This window comes from Enhydra lutris, unplaced genomic scaffold, assembly GCF_002288905.1.
Source record: "Enhydra lutris kenyoni isolate GAN:26980312 unplaced genomic scaffold, ASM228890v2 scaffoldscaffold82, whole genome shotgun sequence".
Classification (NCBI taxonomy): domain Eukaryota; kingdom Metazoa; phylum Chordata; class Mammalia; order Carnivora; family Mustelidae; genus Enhydra; species Enhydra lutris.
In genome coordinates this window covers 1,269,056-1,285,005 of record NW_019154166.1, presented here as the reverse complement: position 1 = coordinate 1,285,005, position 15,950 = coordinate 1,269,056, and the positions used below count along the sequence as shown (strand labels likewise).

The 15,950-nt window shown below is 45.8% G+C and overlaps 1 protein-coding gene across 2 annotated transcripts in view; it reads left to right on the top strand.

The window, feature by feature from the left end:
- LOC111161108 (rabaptin, RAB GTPase binding effector protein 1) overlaps positions 1-15,950 on the top strand; it is an 88,822-nt gene that overhangs the window by 18,520 nt on the left and 54,352 nt on the right. The window contains exon 2 of one of the 2 annotated variants that reach the window (XM_022524592.1): positions 15,544-15,672. The exons of the other annotated variant lie outside the window; for it this stretch is intronic. Coding sequence (XP_022380300.1) covers positions 15,544-15,672 — 129 coding nt within the window. The remainder of the gene's footprint in view (positions 1-15,543; positions 15,673-15,950) is intronic. 2 annotated transcript variants of the gene reach the window in all.

Genomic DNA, 15,950 nt, shown 5'->3' with positions numbered 1-15,950 from the left:
CATACCTGTGGATCCTGTTTACGCTTTCTAAGTTGTACAGAAGACACTTGGGGATGAAGACTTACTTCCGTCACCAGAGTCTTTCTTGTTTGGGGATGTGAAAATGAAAGCCTTTTTGTGTGACTGTTACTGAGTGATCTGGTTGAATTTGGAACAAGAAATCAAATTACTTCCTTAGGCACTGTCTTCCTGCATTTAAAAAAAAAAAAAGTTTTTTAAACTCTGAAAAACACCCATGATATTTTATTTTATTATTTTAAAAATATTTTATTTATTTATTTGACAGAGAGCACAAGCAGGGGGAATGGCAGAGGCAGAGGGAGAACAGACTTCTTACTGAGCAAGGAGCCCGATGTGGGGCTCGATCCCAGGACCCTGGAATCGTGACCTGAGCTGAAGGCAGACACTTAACTGACTGAGCCACCCAGGTGCCCCCTGCCGCATGAGTGTTTTATATGCGGTGTTTGCGTAGTTTTGGTAGGATTGCTGTGTCTTTCCTGGATTTCTCCAGTATTTAAATTAAACTTCTCTTTCTTTCTTTCTCTCTTTCTTTCTTTCTCTCTCTCTTTCTCTTTCTCTCTCTCTTTCTTTCTTTCTTTCTAAGCCCTTTTATTTATTTGCCACAGAGAGAGAGTGCACAAACGGGGAGTGGGAGAGGGAGCTGCAGGCTCCCTGGGGAACAGGGGATTGAGGTGGGGCTCCATCCCAGGACCGGGATCGTGACCTGAGCGGAAGGCAGATGCCTCGATGAGACCCCCAGGCACCCTCCTTATGCTCTTGTGAGGCGTGAGTGTTGAGAAGCACCCGTGCATGTGTCAAGTGAGCGAGGGAGAGAGTGTCACAGAATTCAGGGACTCGCTGTAGTTATGGACTGGGTGACCCTCCGAGCTTTACGATGGAAGGGAGGGACTCTTTACCTGTAGTCTGCGCTGTCACTCTGGCTCTGAGGGTGTCAGCCCTGTGAGTTTATAGCAGACCGCTACCTTTGTCACTGCTGGCCTCTAGGGCCGGGTTGCTCATTGCTGTGGATGGCCGTCCTGGGTACTGTGGGGTGTTGAACAGCGTCTCTGGCTTCCATACCCCTCTCCTCAGGTCTGACAACTGGAAACGCTTCCCACATTGCCAGATGTCCTCTGGGGAGCAAAGTCACCTCCAGGTGAGAACCACTAGTTTCTTTCTTTTTCTTTTTTTTTTTTTTTTTAAATATTTTATTTATTTGACACGGAGAGAGAGATCACAAGATCACAAGTAGGCAGAGAGGCAGGCAAAGAGAGGGGGAAAGCAGGCTCCCTGCTGAGCAGAGAGCCCGACGCAGGGCTCGATCCCAGGACCCTGAGATCACGACCTGAGCCGAAGGCAGAGGCTTAACCCACTGAGCCACCCAGGTGCCCCGAGAACCACTGGTTTCTAACAAAATGCTTTAGGATGCCTCCGTATCATTCTGATGTAAAACTATACACACGATTAAAAAAAAATTAACAGTATGATGCCCTTAGTGTAAAGGAAAGTAATTAAGTAATGAACTTTAGCACGTAAATAAACAGTGTGACTGAGTGAGAGAACACCTCTAGGAGGCAGTGGTATACCTGTTTGTGGTTCCCACTTCCGTGATAGTGAGTCTTTGATAGTGGTCTCCCCTGTTAATCCCCCGTAGTCACACGGAGATCCATCTAGGCCTTGGCACGTCAATGTTTATACCCCCCCACCCCCCGCACGAATATTAACATCAGTGCGCACCCCTGAAAAGTTTTACTGGTTGGTTCCTCTTGTCCCCTTCTAGGAACATGTAATTAATTTTCTTTATCCACTTGTAGGCGGAATAGCTGTTTATCAAACTTTTGTTCCCTCTTACATATGACCTTGTTGTTTCTGAAAAGCTCATAAATAATGCATTCAACTTCCCTTATAAATAAACTATAAACCCTTGTGGCTTTATTATGTATTTATGAACTTTTTTTTTTTTTAAACTTTATTTGTCGGAGAGAGAGAGCGCACAAGTAGGGGGAGCAGCAGGCAGAGAGACTCCCCGTGGAGCAGGGAGCCCAGGGTGGGGCTCCCTCCTAGGACTCTGGGATCACAACCCGAGCCAAAGGCAGACGCCCAAGTGACTGAGCCACCCAGGCGTCCCAAAGAACTTTTTTTCTGATAAATAACTCCTAATGTCAATTTTGTAGCTGTCGGTGGTCTTTTTACAACGTAAGAGATGGAAAGTGACATCGGTAGTTTAGATTTTCGGTGTAATACTGAAGGACACTGTGTACATAGGGAATTTGAATTTACAGTATAGTAAAACATGATTCTAAGAGAGGTTTGACTTTTCCCCTGTAAGTGATAAATCTTAAGAATATTCTCAACCAGGACACCTTGGCGGCGCGGTTGGTTAAACGTCTGCCTTTGGCTCAGGTCATGGTGTCGTAGTCTTGGGATCGAGCTCCGCGTCATGCTCCCTGCTCAGTGGGAAGCCTGCTTTTCCTTCTCCCTCTGTTCTGCTCCCTGCTTGTGTGTGCACATGCGTGCTCTCTCTCTCTCTGTCTCTCTCAAATTAAAAAAAAAAGTGTTCTAAACCAATGACCATTTTCTATTAAAGGAATTGGTAATAGTCAGAAACAAAGTTTTTATTAAATAGTTCTCTGTTGTGAATTATAAATGTGAATACGTATAATGCCCCATTATCTGGAAGGGTGGGAGAATGAATATTTTTAATTATTACTATTTTTTTTAAGAGAGTGAGGGAGAGGGAGCATGTGGGCTGGGAGAGGCAAAGGGAGAGGGAGAATCTTAACCAGGTTCCTCACCGAGTGTGTGGCCCAATGCAGGGCTTAATCATGACCCTGAGATCATGACCTCGGCTGAAATCAAGAGTGATATTTAACAGACTGAGCCATCAGGCGCCCTGAAATGATATTTTGTGGGCGTATTATTTTTCAGCTAATTTAGAGGTAAGCCTTTCAACACAGAAGAGGTGAGACTTAAAAAAAAATTAGACTTAGAGTCCTTTCTGTGGAACATTTTAAACACTTAAAAAGATCCGTAGGTAGGGGCGCCTGGGTGGCTCAGTGGGTTAAACCTCTGCCTTCGGCTCAGGTCATGGGCTCAGGGTCCTGGGATCCAGCTCCACATCGGGCTCTCTGCTCGGCGGGGAGCCTGCTTCGTCCTCTCTCTCACTCTGCCTGCCTCTCTTCCTACTTGTGATCTCTCTCTCCATGTCAAATAAATAAATAAAATCTTAAAAAAAAAAAAAGATTCGTAGGTAGACCCAGAACGCTCCATGTGCCGTGACTGTCGTTGTGTAGCTGATCTTGTTTTCGGTTGTAATCCTCTCCCTACTTCCTGTCCTGGACTTTTAAATAGCCCATCTCAGACACCTATGATTTCATTTGAAAACATTTCAGTATCTATGTAAACATAGCCACAGTACTACGATCACATCTAAAAACAGTCAACAGTCATTCTTTGTCATGAAATATCCAGTCCAGGTGGACATTTCCTCAGTTGTCTCAATTTGAAAAATTGGGTTTGTTCCAAACAGGACCCAGAATAGGGGCCATTAGAGTTGGTTGGTCTGTGTTGTCTCTTCCTTCCGCCTCATAATTTGTCGAAGACGGCTGTCCTGTGGCACACTCGCCCCTGTAACTTCCCGATTGCGTCTGTATTTTGGTGTTCTCCGTAGTCTTGTCTTCTGCGTTTCCTCTAAGTTGGGAGTTAGATCTGAAGTCATATTCAGATCTACCTTTGTTTGTTTTTACATGTATTTTGGCATTTTTTGTGTGTGTGGTGGTTTTCTTTTGCTTTTTAAAGACCATCCCAGAGTGGCAGCGGGTACGTCCATCGGGGGCACCTGCTGTCTGGTTGGCTCTTTTGGAGACGTGAGGACCACCGATGACCATTTCCTGTGTTTCTCTGTTCATTAGCATTTGTCAGATGGTAGTTATAGCCGGAACACTTCTGGACGAGGAACGCTCCGTGTAGATTTTGCTACCTTAAGGGATAGTTTGTGTAGGAAACGGAGAGGGAAGGAGTGATACTTTTCCTGGTAGGCTTTCACAGTGATAACTTGGTTGCCTAGATAAGGTGACCAATCAGGTTTTTTTTCTTTATATATTGAGAATATGTGGATTTACATGTATACTCGTGTTTTGACTCATTGTTATTTTTATTGATTGTGTTGGTTTACTTTGGGTGCTCCAACAAATTACCACAAACTGAATGGCTTTAAAACAATAGAAATTTATGATCTCACAGCGGGGGAGGCGGGCAGTCCAAAATCCATACCCCTGGGCTGAAGCATCAGGCGTTGGCAGGGCTGTGCTCCTTCCAGAGGCTGGGGCGGGCGGCAGTTCTAGCCCCTTGCGGTGTCTGCTGCTGCTGGCCTTCCCTGCTGACCCCACCCCAAGCTCAGCCTTCTGTGTCACAGTGCCGAGTCCTGTGTATGTCTGCTGCACAGGTCCTCTTTCTAAAAAGGCATATATGGGGGCACCTGGGTGGCTCTGTCCGTTAAATGTCTGCCTTCCGCTCAGGTCATGATCCCAGGGTCCTGGGGTCGAGCCCCACATCGGGCTCTCTGCTGGGCAGGGAGCCTCCCTCTCCCTCTTCCTCTGCTGCTCCCCCTGCTTGTGCTCTCTCTCTTTCTCTCTCTCTGTCAAATAAGTAAAATCTTAAAAAAAGGCACATATGGATTGCATGTAGGGCCTACTGGGTAATCCAGGGTGGGCTCCTCTAGGTCCTGAATCATGTCTTTTGCCACAGAAGGTAATACTTACAGGTTCTGAGGATTAGGAATGAATATATCTTGAAGGGGAGGGGTGCTTTGATGTGCAGATGATCTCTTTGGGCCACTTTCTTTTCTAGGACTCCTCAGTCCTTTGATAGAACCCCAGCAGATGCCACCATGTTTCAGCTTCGTCTTGTTCCCTTCCCGTCCAGGCCTGGAATCAGTCACTATTTCCAAGGAGCTCTGCTTCCTTTTAGTGGGAAACAGTATTTAGAGGCCGCATTCTGGGAGCTCGGAGTCTAGCTACTTTTCTTAGCGGCTTTTCCAAAATAAAATGCACTTTAATGTGCTTCCTTTAACAAAGTGCACTGGACATCATTAAGTCTTTTTTTAAAAAAGATTTTATTTATTTATTTGACAGAGAGAGAGAGTGCGCACAAGAAAGCACAGCCGCAGGCAGAGGGAGAGAGAGAAGCAGGCTCTCTGCTGACCAGGGAGCCTGATGCGGGACTCGATCCCAGGACCCCGGAATCATGACCCTAGCTGAAGGCAGCCGCTTAACCAACTGAGCCACCCAGGCGTCCCACCTCCTTTTTTTTTAAAGTAAGCTCCATGCGCAGTGTGGAGCCCAGCGCAGGGCTTGAGCTCATGACCTTGACATCAAGACCTGAGCTGAGATCGAGTCAGACGCTTATCAACTGAGCCATCCAGGCGCCCCCACATTAAATCTCGTATCGGTAATTCATTATGAACATCAGTTTTAGGACTGAGCTGTAGGCTGGTGACTTTTCCAGTGCTGCTGAATTTTAAAATTAGATTTATTTGCTTTTATACTAAACGTACGACACTTCCGTGGAGTTCTAGTTACTGTTCTTTGTTTCTCTGTGACCCAGCCCTCCTTGCTGCCAGTGCGGTCTGTTTCTTACCTACAAGGCTTTTCAGTATACTCTCCACATTCCTGCCTAAACCCTGCTTTTTTCCATACCCTTTGTTTTCTGACTCCAGGAACACTCAGGGTTATTAGGAGATAAAGTCAGATCTCACAGAATATCAAGTCTCTGGATCTTCCTGTTTTTATATATAGAATCGTACTGTCTGTAGCTTTGGTGTCTGGCGTCTTCCAGTTAGTGTGATGTGTTTAAGGGCCGTCCGTCCTATAGCATGGATCAGTACTTTGTTCTTTTTTCTCTCTCTTTTTTAAAGGTTTATTTAATTTTAAAAAAATTCTAGCCCTACCATGGGACTAGAACTCACAACCCTGAGATCGGGAGTCCCGCGTTCCTCTGACAGAGCCAGCCAGGCACCCCTGTGCTTTGCTCCTTATTATGGACATACAACATCCTGTTGCATGAGGGCCCCGTTTTGCTGACCCATCCGTCCTGGATGAACACTGAGCTTCCTTTGTTGGCTGTTAGGAACCGTGCCGTGAACATTCGTGTATGGCTCTCCGTGGAGATTAATTTTAATGATGTATTTCATTTACCGCAGTATATTCCAGGTGTCACAGTTTTTACATGTGAGCACTATAAAAATCGTTGGGGCATTTTAGATATTTTTGTTCAGAGGTTTCAAAACTCCAGATTTATTTCATACTTAACATACTCAGCTTAGACGCGTTTCAGGGGTGCGGTAGCCTCACGTGGCTAGTGGCTGCCGAGGCGGGAAGCACAGGCCCAGAGGTCGCTCAGGGGCCTCCTGTGCTCTGTGGGGAAGTGTTTTCTGCACATCCAGGACATTGGCTTGGCTCGCCCCGTGTCTGTGTGGACTGCCCTGCTCCTTTGTCCTTGACTGTTCCCGGCGAGGCGCCCTCTCCTTCGCTTCTCCAAGTCTTTGCTGCCTTCCAGGTGTGCCCCTCCGCACAGGTAGGTCTAGCCACCGTGGCTCCCGTCTTTGTTCTCATGTTTCCCTAGGAAATGCCTGGCGAACACTGTCACGGGTCAGCACAGTTCTAGGTGCTGGAAAGGCAGTAGTGAGCAGGCTACATCAAGTCTGCTTTCACTGTTTCTGGTAAGGGACACTATTTAAATATTCAGAGAAATAGTTTCGGAGGAGGGCCACGAGGCTCGTTCATGGTGGCTGATGAGGAGGTCGCTTCTGTTGGCACACGCTCATTTATTCCTGGGATGGTTCACTCCTGCCTCAGTGAGGATGTTAAAACAGTTTCCATGCCGTGAATTTCATGACTTTAGCTCTAGGTCCATGCGTTTTCCCGAACGCAGCAGTTCTGTAACCATCACCAGAGTCGTGTTTTGGAACGTTTTACTGCCCTAGATTGCTTCCTGCACCTTTGCGGTTCCGCCCCTGCCCCTCCTTCTGGGGAAGCGCCACTCTCCCTCCTGTCACTGTAGTTTGGCCCGCTCTAGAGTTCCGTCTGTGAGGGCAGTCCAGCTTTTGGGTTTGGTTCTTTCCCTGGGCACGGCGCTCTCGAGACTCGTCCCTGATGTGTGTGTTAATAGTCAGTCCTTTAGTTGCCGAAGAGCATCTCATTATATGGGCTCCTCGTTATTTGTCCATTTTTAGTGGGCGTTTGGGCTATTTACAACTGCTGGCTTCTGTGAGTAAAGCTGCTGTGAGCATTCGTGTACAGATCTTTGTGTGGAAGTATGTTCTTTTTTGTGGGATTGCTGGATTGTGTGGTACGTGTGCATTTACAAGCCACCGCCAGACTTTTCCGGAGTGATTGTACGGTCCTGTGTCCCACCAGCAGCCTTACAGACACTTGGTAAATTCAAGCCCAAAAGAAGGATTGAATTTAACTGCACTGGTGGATAGTGAGTTTTTAGCAATCCCAACTCGAGTCCTGAAGTGGTACAATATGGTTCCACTTACGAATGCCACTCGAGCTCTGGGCAGAAAACGGAATTCTTTTCACCATTTTGTTAAGTAAGCCTGATACTAAGTTTCGAGTAGCCTTCTTTGTCTTGTAAACGGCCACTAAAATGTTTGAATATCCAAAGTTGGAACCCGCATCTGCTCATCAGTGTGGTGGTCGTCATGCTTTTTCATCGGGCTTGGCATTCTGTGGTGTTTGAAACCCATGGGAGAGTGCAGCCCAGTGCAGAATCGTCCACCTGTGCCCACGCGTGCTCGTGTCTGCTCTTGAACATGGCGCTGGCCGGCTGCGGTGCTTGGACTAAGCGTAATCGGAAGTTACAGTGACTTAACGGTTACCTGGTAAAGTGCACAGAACGGTGCCTGAATGCATCCTGTAGCCAACTGGTATTGTGAAACGTGCAGAGTTTATCTCAGTCATGTGATCGGCTTATTTCTGAAGTTCTCCTTGTTTGGTGACTATTGGAGACGTTTTCATGGTGTATATTGTGTATGCCTGTTGGGAACCCGTGGGGGAACTTAGCTTTACGGGCGTAGGGTAATGCAGGATCGGAGCCTGGAACATGGTTTATGCTCATTGTTTGCCTTCTGAACATTCCCTGAAACCCCCATGTTTTGGTTTATAGTTACTCCTGCATTTTTTACTTTTTGTCAAAGCTTTGTTTGCATGTTTGTCTCAAGTGATAACTTTGCTCGACTGTAGTTTCTGGAACATTTAAAGAGTAGATTATTTGAACAAGTGGCTTGAGAATTTTTAGAAATATGGTGATTTTGTAGTTATCACTAGGAAGCATCTCTACAACACGTCGAGCCAAAGGAACGTCTCGATTTTTGTTAAAGATTTATTTATTTATTGGAGGGAGAGAGAGGGTGGAGGGAAGCAGAGGGAGAGAGTGAGAGAGCCTCCAGCAGACTCCCGGCTGTGCAGGGAGCCTGATGCGGGGCATGATCTCATGATCCTGAGATTGTGGCCTGAGCAGAAATCAAGAGTTGGATGCTTAACCGACTGAGCCCCCGAGGCGCCCCCCCTCTATTTTTTTGGGCAGAATTTTGAAGCTGCAGCTATTAGATTCTGAAGTTAACAGTAACTGTCACGTTATTACATGTGAGCTGCGTTTGTGTGATGGCGTTTCGAGTCCTCAGAGCCTGCGATACTCTTCAGAGTGGGAGTTCGCCTTATTTTAATGAAATCTTGGAAAAGTTGAACTTTTGCCCCAGTTCATATAAGGAGAGCTCGGCTTTGGGTTGAAGCACAGTTTTCTGACTCCAAAACTGTAGATAGCTTGTCTTTGAATCTTAGTATTTGATGACAGTGTTACCGAATCATGCATAAGATGAAGAAATGTGATTTGAGGCTGACGATAGTTGGGATGAACTTGTAGCTAACAGAGCAGTCTGATAAGGCAGTGTATGCCTCCACCTGGATCCCGAGTGACCGGCGGAAGAGCTCTGTCTTTGGTTCCACCGGAAAACTTTGTTTTTAAAACAAAACAAAACAAAACAGAAAGAGAACTCTGCGATATGGCTGTTGGTTGGAGGACCCTTGGCTTGGTTGAAGTTTGAGCAGAGGGGACGTAGGGACAGTGTTAGATTATGTTAATCTTGTGGGCTGAGAATGGGAGCGTGTGGGCTTGTGTCCAAAGAAAGCTGGGGCCAATCTGTCGAATGTTCTTAGGGAAATAGCCTCCAGATACAATGTTTCTGCTTGACTCTGTGTGGGTAATGGGTTAGGGTCAGAGTGTCCTACTTTATGTCGAGTTCTGACTGTAGTTCTGACTGTAGTGTTCGGGATCGCAGCTGTGAGAGAGTGAGGGATTGAGTCATTAAAGAGTCGGGAGGTATTTCATCTGGAGGAGGAAGGAGAGGACAGGTGTGAGATGGCAGGTGTTGGACGTTTTCCAAATCTGTAGGACAAATCTAAGATCTCAGAGGAAGCTGATTTTGGGTTGTATGACTAAAAATAGATATTTCTCACAGATGACCCCTTATCTGAAGGGGAGGGAAGGATCATCTGATATCTGTGAACGGTGGACCTGGGTGCCATGTGGGGCAGTGAAGTGAGTTACTAGTTTTAGGTTTCTGCGGAAGCCACGTGACCACTTCTCTGTGGTGTGGTGGGAGTGCAGTCCTTATGAGTTAGGAATTGGCAATTTTCAGACTATTTTGACCTCTCTCTGTCGTAAGAAACACATTTCCCTTTACAGCCCAATAGCAGTGTGTGAGCATCTGAAATGCAGATCTCAGGAAATAACGTATACCCAGGTGGAGGGTGGCGCTGCTGGTTTCTACTTGCTTCGTTCGTTTGCGAACGTGGGTTGCTGATCACTGAATTTAACAGCTCATCAGTGGGTCGACGCGCAGGCCGAAGTGCACGAGACTGGTCTCTAAAGTCCTTGCAAGACTGTGCTCTTGTGATTGTCTTGCTCAGTAACCTAGAACTGAACATCAGACCCGCAAGCTTCCAGCCGCACTGCAGGCGCCCGGAGGCTGCTTTGTACATTTGGTCGCGAGCATCTTTAGGGACGGGGATGCGGCGCGCACTCTGTCCTGCTTCCTCTCCCCTCCGCGTCCCACACTGCCCCGGTCAGGTTTCCCGTCGTTTCCTGTCTTTAATTCATCTCCACCTTTTTGAAGAATCTCTTCCTTAGTACGTTTTCCCTCTGAACGAACGTTTGGTGTTTTTTTTCTCTCACTTAGTGTCTTTCCCGCATTTGTAGTTGTACCTGCGGCTGCTTCATCCAAACCCACTAACCCTGGGGAGGAAGCAGTTGGGTTTCGTATGTGAGGCCCGGGATCCTAAAGGTGCTCTTTTGTCTGAAGCATTGTGACACCTAATTGCTTTGAGAGTTACAAAAAAGAAGAAGAAAGGAGAAGTGAGACAAAGTAAGGTTTTTCCACTTGGATTCTCAAGAGGATGGGTGCGAAGCTGTTCTGTGACCCGTGGACCACAGGGGGCTCAGAGCTGCCTCCTCTGAGTGCAGGGGCAAGGGAGAAGGAGGCAGGTTTTTAACGTTGCCGAGGTTGGATAGTTTGGAGATTATGTGACGTGAAATGGGGTTATGTGAAGTGAAGTGACAGCTGTCAGTGGTACCGAAGATACGGACACAGTGCTCCCCACATGCGCATCTGCTGGCTCGAGTACTGTGCAAGCACAGGTGACCCGGCGTGTGTCTGCGTGCGGACCACCCTCCGAGGGAGGCGTTGTTCCTGCCAGCCTCACGTCCCCCGCCCTACCCCGACTTTCCCTCTCCCCTGTCTCCTCAGGCCGCCGGGTACTTGCAGGTTTCTTTCTTTCTTTCTTTCTTTTTTTTTTCTTAAATTCTACTTTTTTTTCTTTTTTTAAGATTTTATTTATTTATTTGACAGAGAGAGTGAGAGAGCACAAGCAGGGGGAGTGGCAGGCAGAGAGAGAGGGAGAGAGAATGAAGCAGGCTCCCCGCTGAGCAGAGAGCCTGATGCGGGGCTCGATCCTAGGACCCTGAGATCATGACCTGAGCCGAAGGCAGAGGCTTAACCCACTGAGCCACCCAGGCGTCCCTACTTTCAGGTTTCTTCAATAGGAGCCTAAACAGAGCACAGCTGAGTGGCTACATTTAGCGTGACAGTGATTGTTTTTGGTAATTCCTAAAAGAAATTGTACATGGTGAGTTTTTAGAGCACCAGAAGAATGCAGTTTGCTAGCTGGAAGGCCACGTCTGAAACAAATTAAGAGGTTCTATTTTTTAAGGAAATTCATCTATTTTAACAAATTGTTTATCCTGGGAAAATTAAGTGTAGCTTATAAAAAATGATTAGTGTGTCAAAACATTGAAGACTATTGAGGTTAATCATGTGCACTTTTTATGAGCAGAGACATTGAGACGTAACAATAATAAACGGTTGTAATGATTTTTTTAAAAAGATGAAATACTTCCTTACCTTTTAAATTTAAATCCGTGTAATCAGTGTAATTTATTATTGTAGTTACACTTTGGTTCAGAGAGGCAACCACTCAAGGTAATTTGGCATATTCCTCCCAGTCTTTTTTTTTTTTTTTCTTAATGTATTTTTTTGCATAGCTCATATTGGGTTGTATAATTTTGTATTTTGTTTTTTTTTATTTAATATAATTTTTTGGCTTGATATTATTCCATTGGGTGGATATTTCCTGCCATACTTAGTAGTTTCATTTTACCCAATGAGACAGAAATGAAGACTTTTGAGTTATAGAAAATGTTCAGATTCTTTTGTTCTACTGAAGTTATGTGTTTTATTTATTTATTTTAGGTGTTTTCTTGGGTCTTGAACATCTTGAAACAAAAAGATTCTGGTTGTAATATTTGACTTACACTACTTTTCTTCTGTTGCTTATGTCTCATCAAACTTAATAAGAGTTTGGGACTTAGGGGCGCCTGGGTGGCTCAGTGGGCTAAAGCCTCTGCCTTCGGCTCAGGTCATGATCTCAGGGTCCTGGGATAGAGCCCCGCATTGGGCTCTCTGCTCAGCGGGGAGCAGGCTTCCTCCTCTCTCTCTGCCTGCCTTTCTGCCTACTTGTGATCTCTGTTTGTCAAATAAATAAATAAGATCTTAAAAAAAAAAAGAGTTTGGGACTTAAAAATATCTTTAAGTTATTACATGTTCTCCCATTCGTATCAGGATTAGGGAAGGAGATGCATCTAAGAGTCATTGGGTCTTTCCTTCAGTTATTTACCATAGTCTTTTTCCTTTTTCATTTCCGGTTGCTTATTTCATACATTTTGAGTAATTGATGTAATAATTTTTCCCTTTGGGTGTCAAGCATTAAAAATAGCCATTGCATAACTTAGTTTCCCCCTTTTTCTTTCTTCTTTCCTTTTAAATTTTTTTTTTAGAGCGTGTGCATGCTTGCAAGGGAGGGATGTGCAGAGGGAGAGAGACAGAGACTCTTAAGAAACTCCACAGTCAGTGCGGAGCCCGATGTGGGGCTCGATCCCACAACCTGGAGATTATGACCTGTGCCAGAATCAAGGGTCTGATGATGCTCAACCACCTGAGCCACCCAGGATCCCCAAGATTTTATTTGTATGTAACCTCTACACCCAGTGTGGGGCTTGAACTCAGAACCCTGAGATCAGGAGTTTCACGCTCTTCCAGCCAAGCCACCCGGGTGCCCACTTTTTCTTAGGATCCAGCTGAAGGCACCAACGTGCAGACTCGTGGAGTGGTTCAGGGAGGCTGAGATACCGATAGCTCTCACCTGCTGAGTTGTGGAAGGCTGGCATTCAGACTGACTTTTCATGGTGCTGTGAAGATGCAGGGTCCTGGGGGTGCCTGGGTGGCTCAGTGGGTTAAGCCGCTGCCTTCGGCTCAGGTCATGATCTCAGGGTCCTGGGATCGAGCCCCGCATCGGGCTCTCTGCTCAGCAGGGAGCCTGCTTCCTCCTCTTTCTCTGCCTGCTTGTGATCTCTCTCTCTCTCTCTGTCAAATAAATAAATAAATAAATAAATAATCTTTAAAAAAAAAAGATGCAGGGTCCTGGAGAGGGGTCGGAGCTGGAAGTCTGAAGCGTGGGCACTGAGTCAGGATCACGAGGCTCGAGGGACTTCTGGTCTTCTGTGCCTACGTATGAAGTCACCTGCTTATTCTGCCTTTTTCCTTTATTCGTCAAATAAATACCACTAGTTTGATAATTACATTGATCAATGTTTTCCCCCAAATACCAGGCTAAGTACTTTTAACATGAGCTGTTAGCTAGTTATTGTGAGCTTGGTGGTGACCATGCTAGAAAAACAGCATGTGTACTTTGTGTGATGAGCGCTATTTCCAGTTTACTTTGAGGTTGGTCGCTAATGCATTAGGATATGGCCATTTGTAAACTTCTCTGCTGTCTTATGCAAGGGGAATTGATTTTCCAGATACAGCAGTAGAGGCATTCTTTTTTTTTTTTTTTTAAACAGTTGTTTTGGCCCTTTTCTTTGCTGTAGAGTTGCGGTATGTTAGAAGTACTTCAGGTGGATTTAAAATTTTTTAATTAAAACAACAAATGAGAGTAAGGGAGTTGGTGTATCCTCAAAGGGATCCTGATCCCTGGAACTGAAAACTGTCCCAGAGCTGGAGAGAGGCGGCCAGACCGTGGGTGTGGGCTGCGGCTGCTCTGTGGGCCAGAGCCAGGACGGGCTTGGGAGCTGGAACCACACTTCATTTTGGCTGCAGGGTTTGTTTTTTTTTTTTTTTTTTAAAGACCTATTTGTTTAAGAGAGAGAGCCCATAAGCAGGGGGAGGAGCCGAGGGAGAGGGAGACACACAGACTCCCCACGGCGCGGAGAGTTAGGTGCTGGGCTACATTCCATGACCCAGAGACCACGACCTGAGCCGAAATTAAGTCAGACACTTCGCTGACTGAGCCCCCAGGCACCCCTTACCTGCCGTTTTAAAGGCTGCGTTTTAGCTTTTATTATCGATTAGCTTCAGTTTCTAAATGTTGAAAGGTACGGCCGTTTTTGTGCGTGTTTTGAGGATGGTAGGAGTGGGGTGGGAGTGTATTTGTTAGGGAAAAGGAAGGACAGAGGGGTCTTGCTTTTTCTTTTCTTTTGCTTCCCCTGAGTCCTTCCTGACCTCATGAGGTAATCAGTAGCTACCCATAATGTCAGACTGTTAAGGGAAAAGCTTGTTTATTTGACATTTGGGATTTGGGCAGTAAAAATACCAAGAGAAGTAAATAGTGTAGATAGCAAGTTTCCTCCATGATTTCAGATAGGACGTGTGAGATGACTCCATATTTTCCCCTCCAGATTCTCCATCCCTCTTTTTCTCCAAAAGTCATCGAATGTTCACATGACCGGATGCCGTTCTTTGCTGTGACCTAGAGGCCCTAGATGCGCGCTCCTCAAAATGACGCTTCACCTTTAATAGTGAATGGTGGGGCTCAAACAGCAGGACGGCAGCCCTTCCCCTTCCGCCTGGATTGTATCCAGACTGTCCAATCTGTAGTGAGGCTGGTCTGAAGATGTGGCGATGAACATAGTTTTAGGTGCTGATTTCAGCTCATTATCTTTTATCAGAGGAGTTGTAGAGAACCTTGAAAACCACATGGAAGAAATTAATGAGACCGACTCTGTTCACGCATAGATAAACCACTGCTGCATTTCCCCAGTCTTTCCTGTGTGCTATAATTGAGGACCCGGTTGGGGGAAGGTAGGGCCTTCAGAGAGAATTTCAGATCATGGTTAAAATAGTAACAAATCGTTATTATCTGGAGTGGCTCATGCTAGAGACCTGGGACTTCCGCTAGCCTTGGGGTTTAGGTGGTGGCATTAGTACCCATTTGTGTCTCTCAGAGGGATTAGGGTTATGGCTTTGTGTCTGGGTTGCTGTTGCGGCAGAGGAGGAGGTGAGGTCGGACTCCTGGGTTGCCCTCCTCTTGCTTGAAGCAGAAGAACCCCTGGGTTTGCTCAGGATGGCCACTTATTTAATCAGCTGCCACGAAATGATGTAGCCCTGAAGTCAGACATGTCCCAGTCCCTGACACTCCCCCGTGACCATGACTCTGCAAACCGGTTCATCCGCCAGGAATGGGGGGTTCATACCTAATAGTTCTGTACACGAGAGGGTTTTTGATGATGATTCCAGTATAATGGTGATGAGTCCTTTTGCAGTTGGGAGGATGGTCTAGACTGGTTTGCCTTTCCCAGTCAGAAAACTGTAAAGTTTTGCTTGTAATGCTTGAGGGAAACCGGAGCTAGCAAGATTGGGCCCCGCACTCCAGTAGTTAATAACTCCAGAATAGATCAACGCGCTGTCAGCTACAGAGGGACTTCAGAAGCTCTCTTTTGGGAAATTTGCCTCACGTGATTCTCCATATATATATGCTGTGGTACCTTGTGTGATTCATTCGTAGTGTGGGTTATGTCTGATAGAAGCGAAGATTAGAATTTCTAGAATATATTGGATCTTTGGAAGAAGCTTGCTTACTTGTTTCGTTATAGAAATATGTAACTTATAAATAAAAGTTATTACTTGTTAACTAGTATTTTTTTTTCCAGTTTCTCTTCAGCAACGGGTAGCAGAATTGGAAAAAATTAATGCAGAATTTTTACGTGCACAGCAGCAGCTTGAGCAAGAATTTAATCAAAAGAGAGCAAAATTTAAAGAGTTATATTTGGCTAAAGAGGGTAAGTTCCTAAGTCTGTCTCTAACTCCCCATACTAAGACTGCCTTAACGTGTAGAGTTTCTTGGTAGTACAATGTTAATTTTATCATTGAACACACCTTGATTTTATTTGTATTTACATTGTAAACTGAAAGCCTATTTAGAGCCTAGAGTTAAGAATGGAACTGATAGAGAGGTACCTGGGTGGCTCAGTGGGTTAAGCCTCTGCCTTCGTCTCAGGTCATGATCTCAGGGTCCTGGGATCGAGCCCTGTGTCGGGCTCTCTGCTCAGCAGGGAGC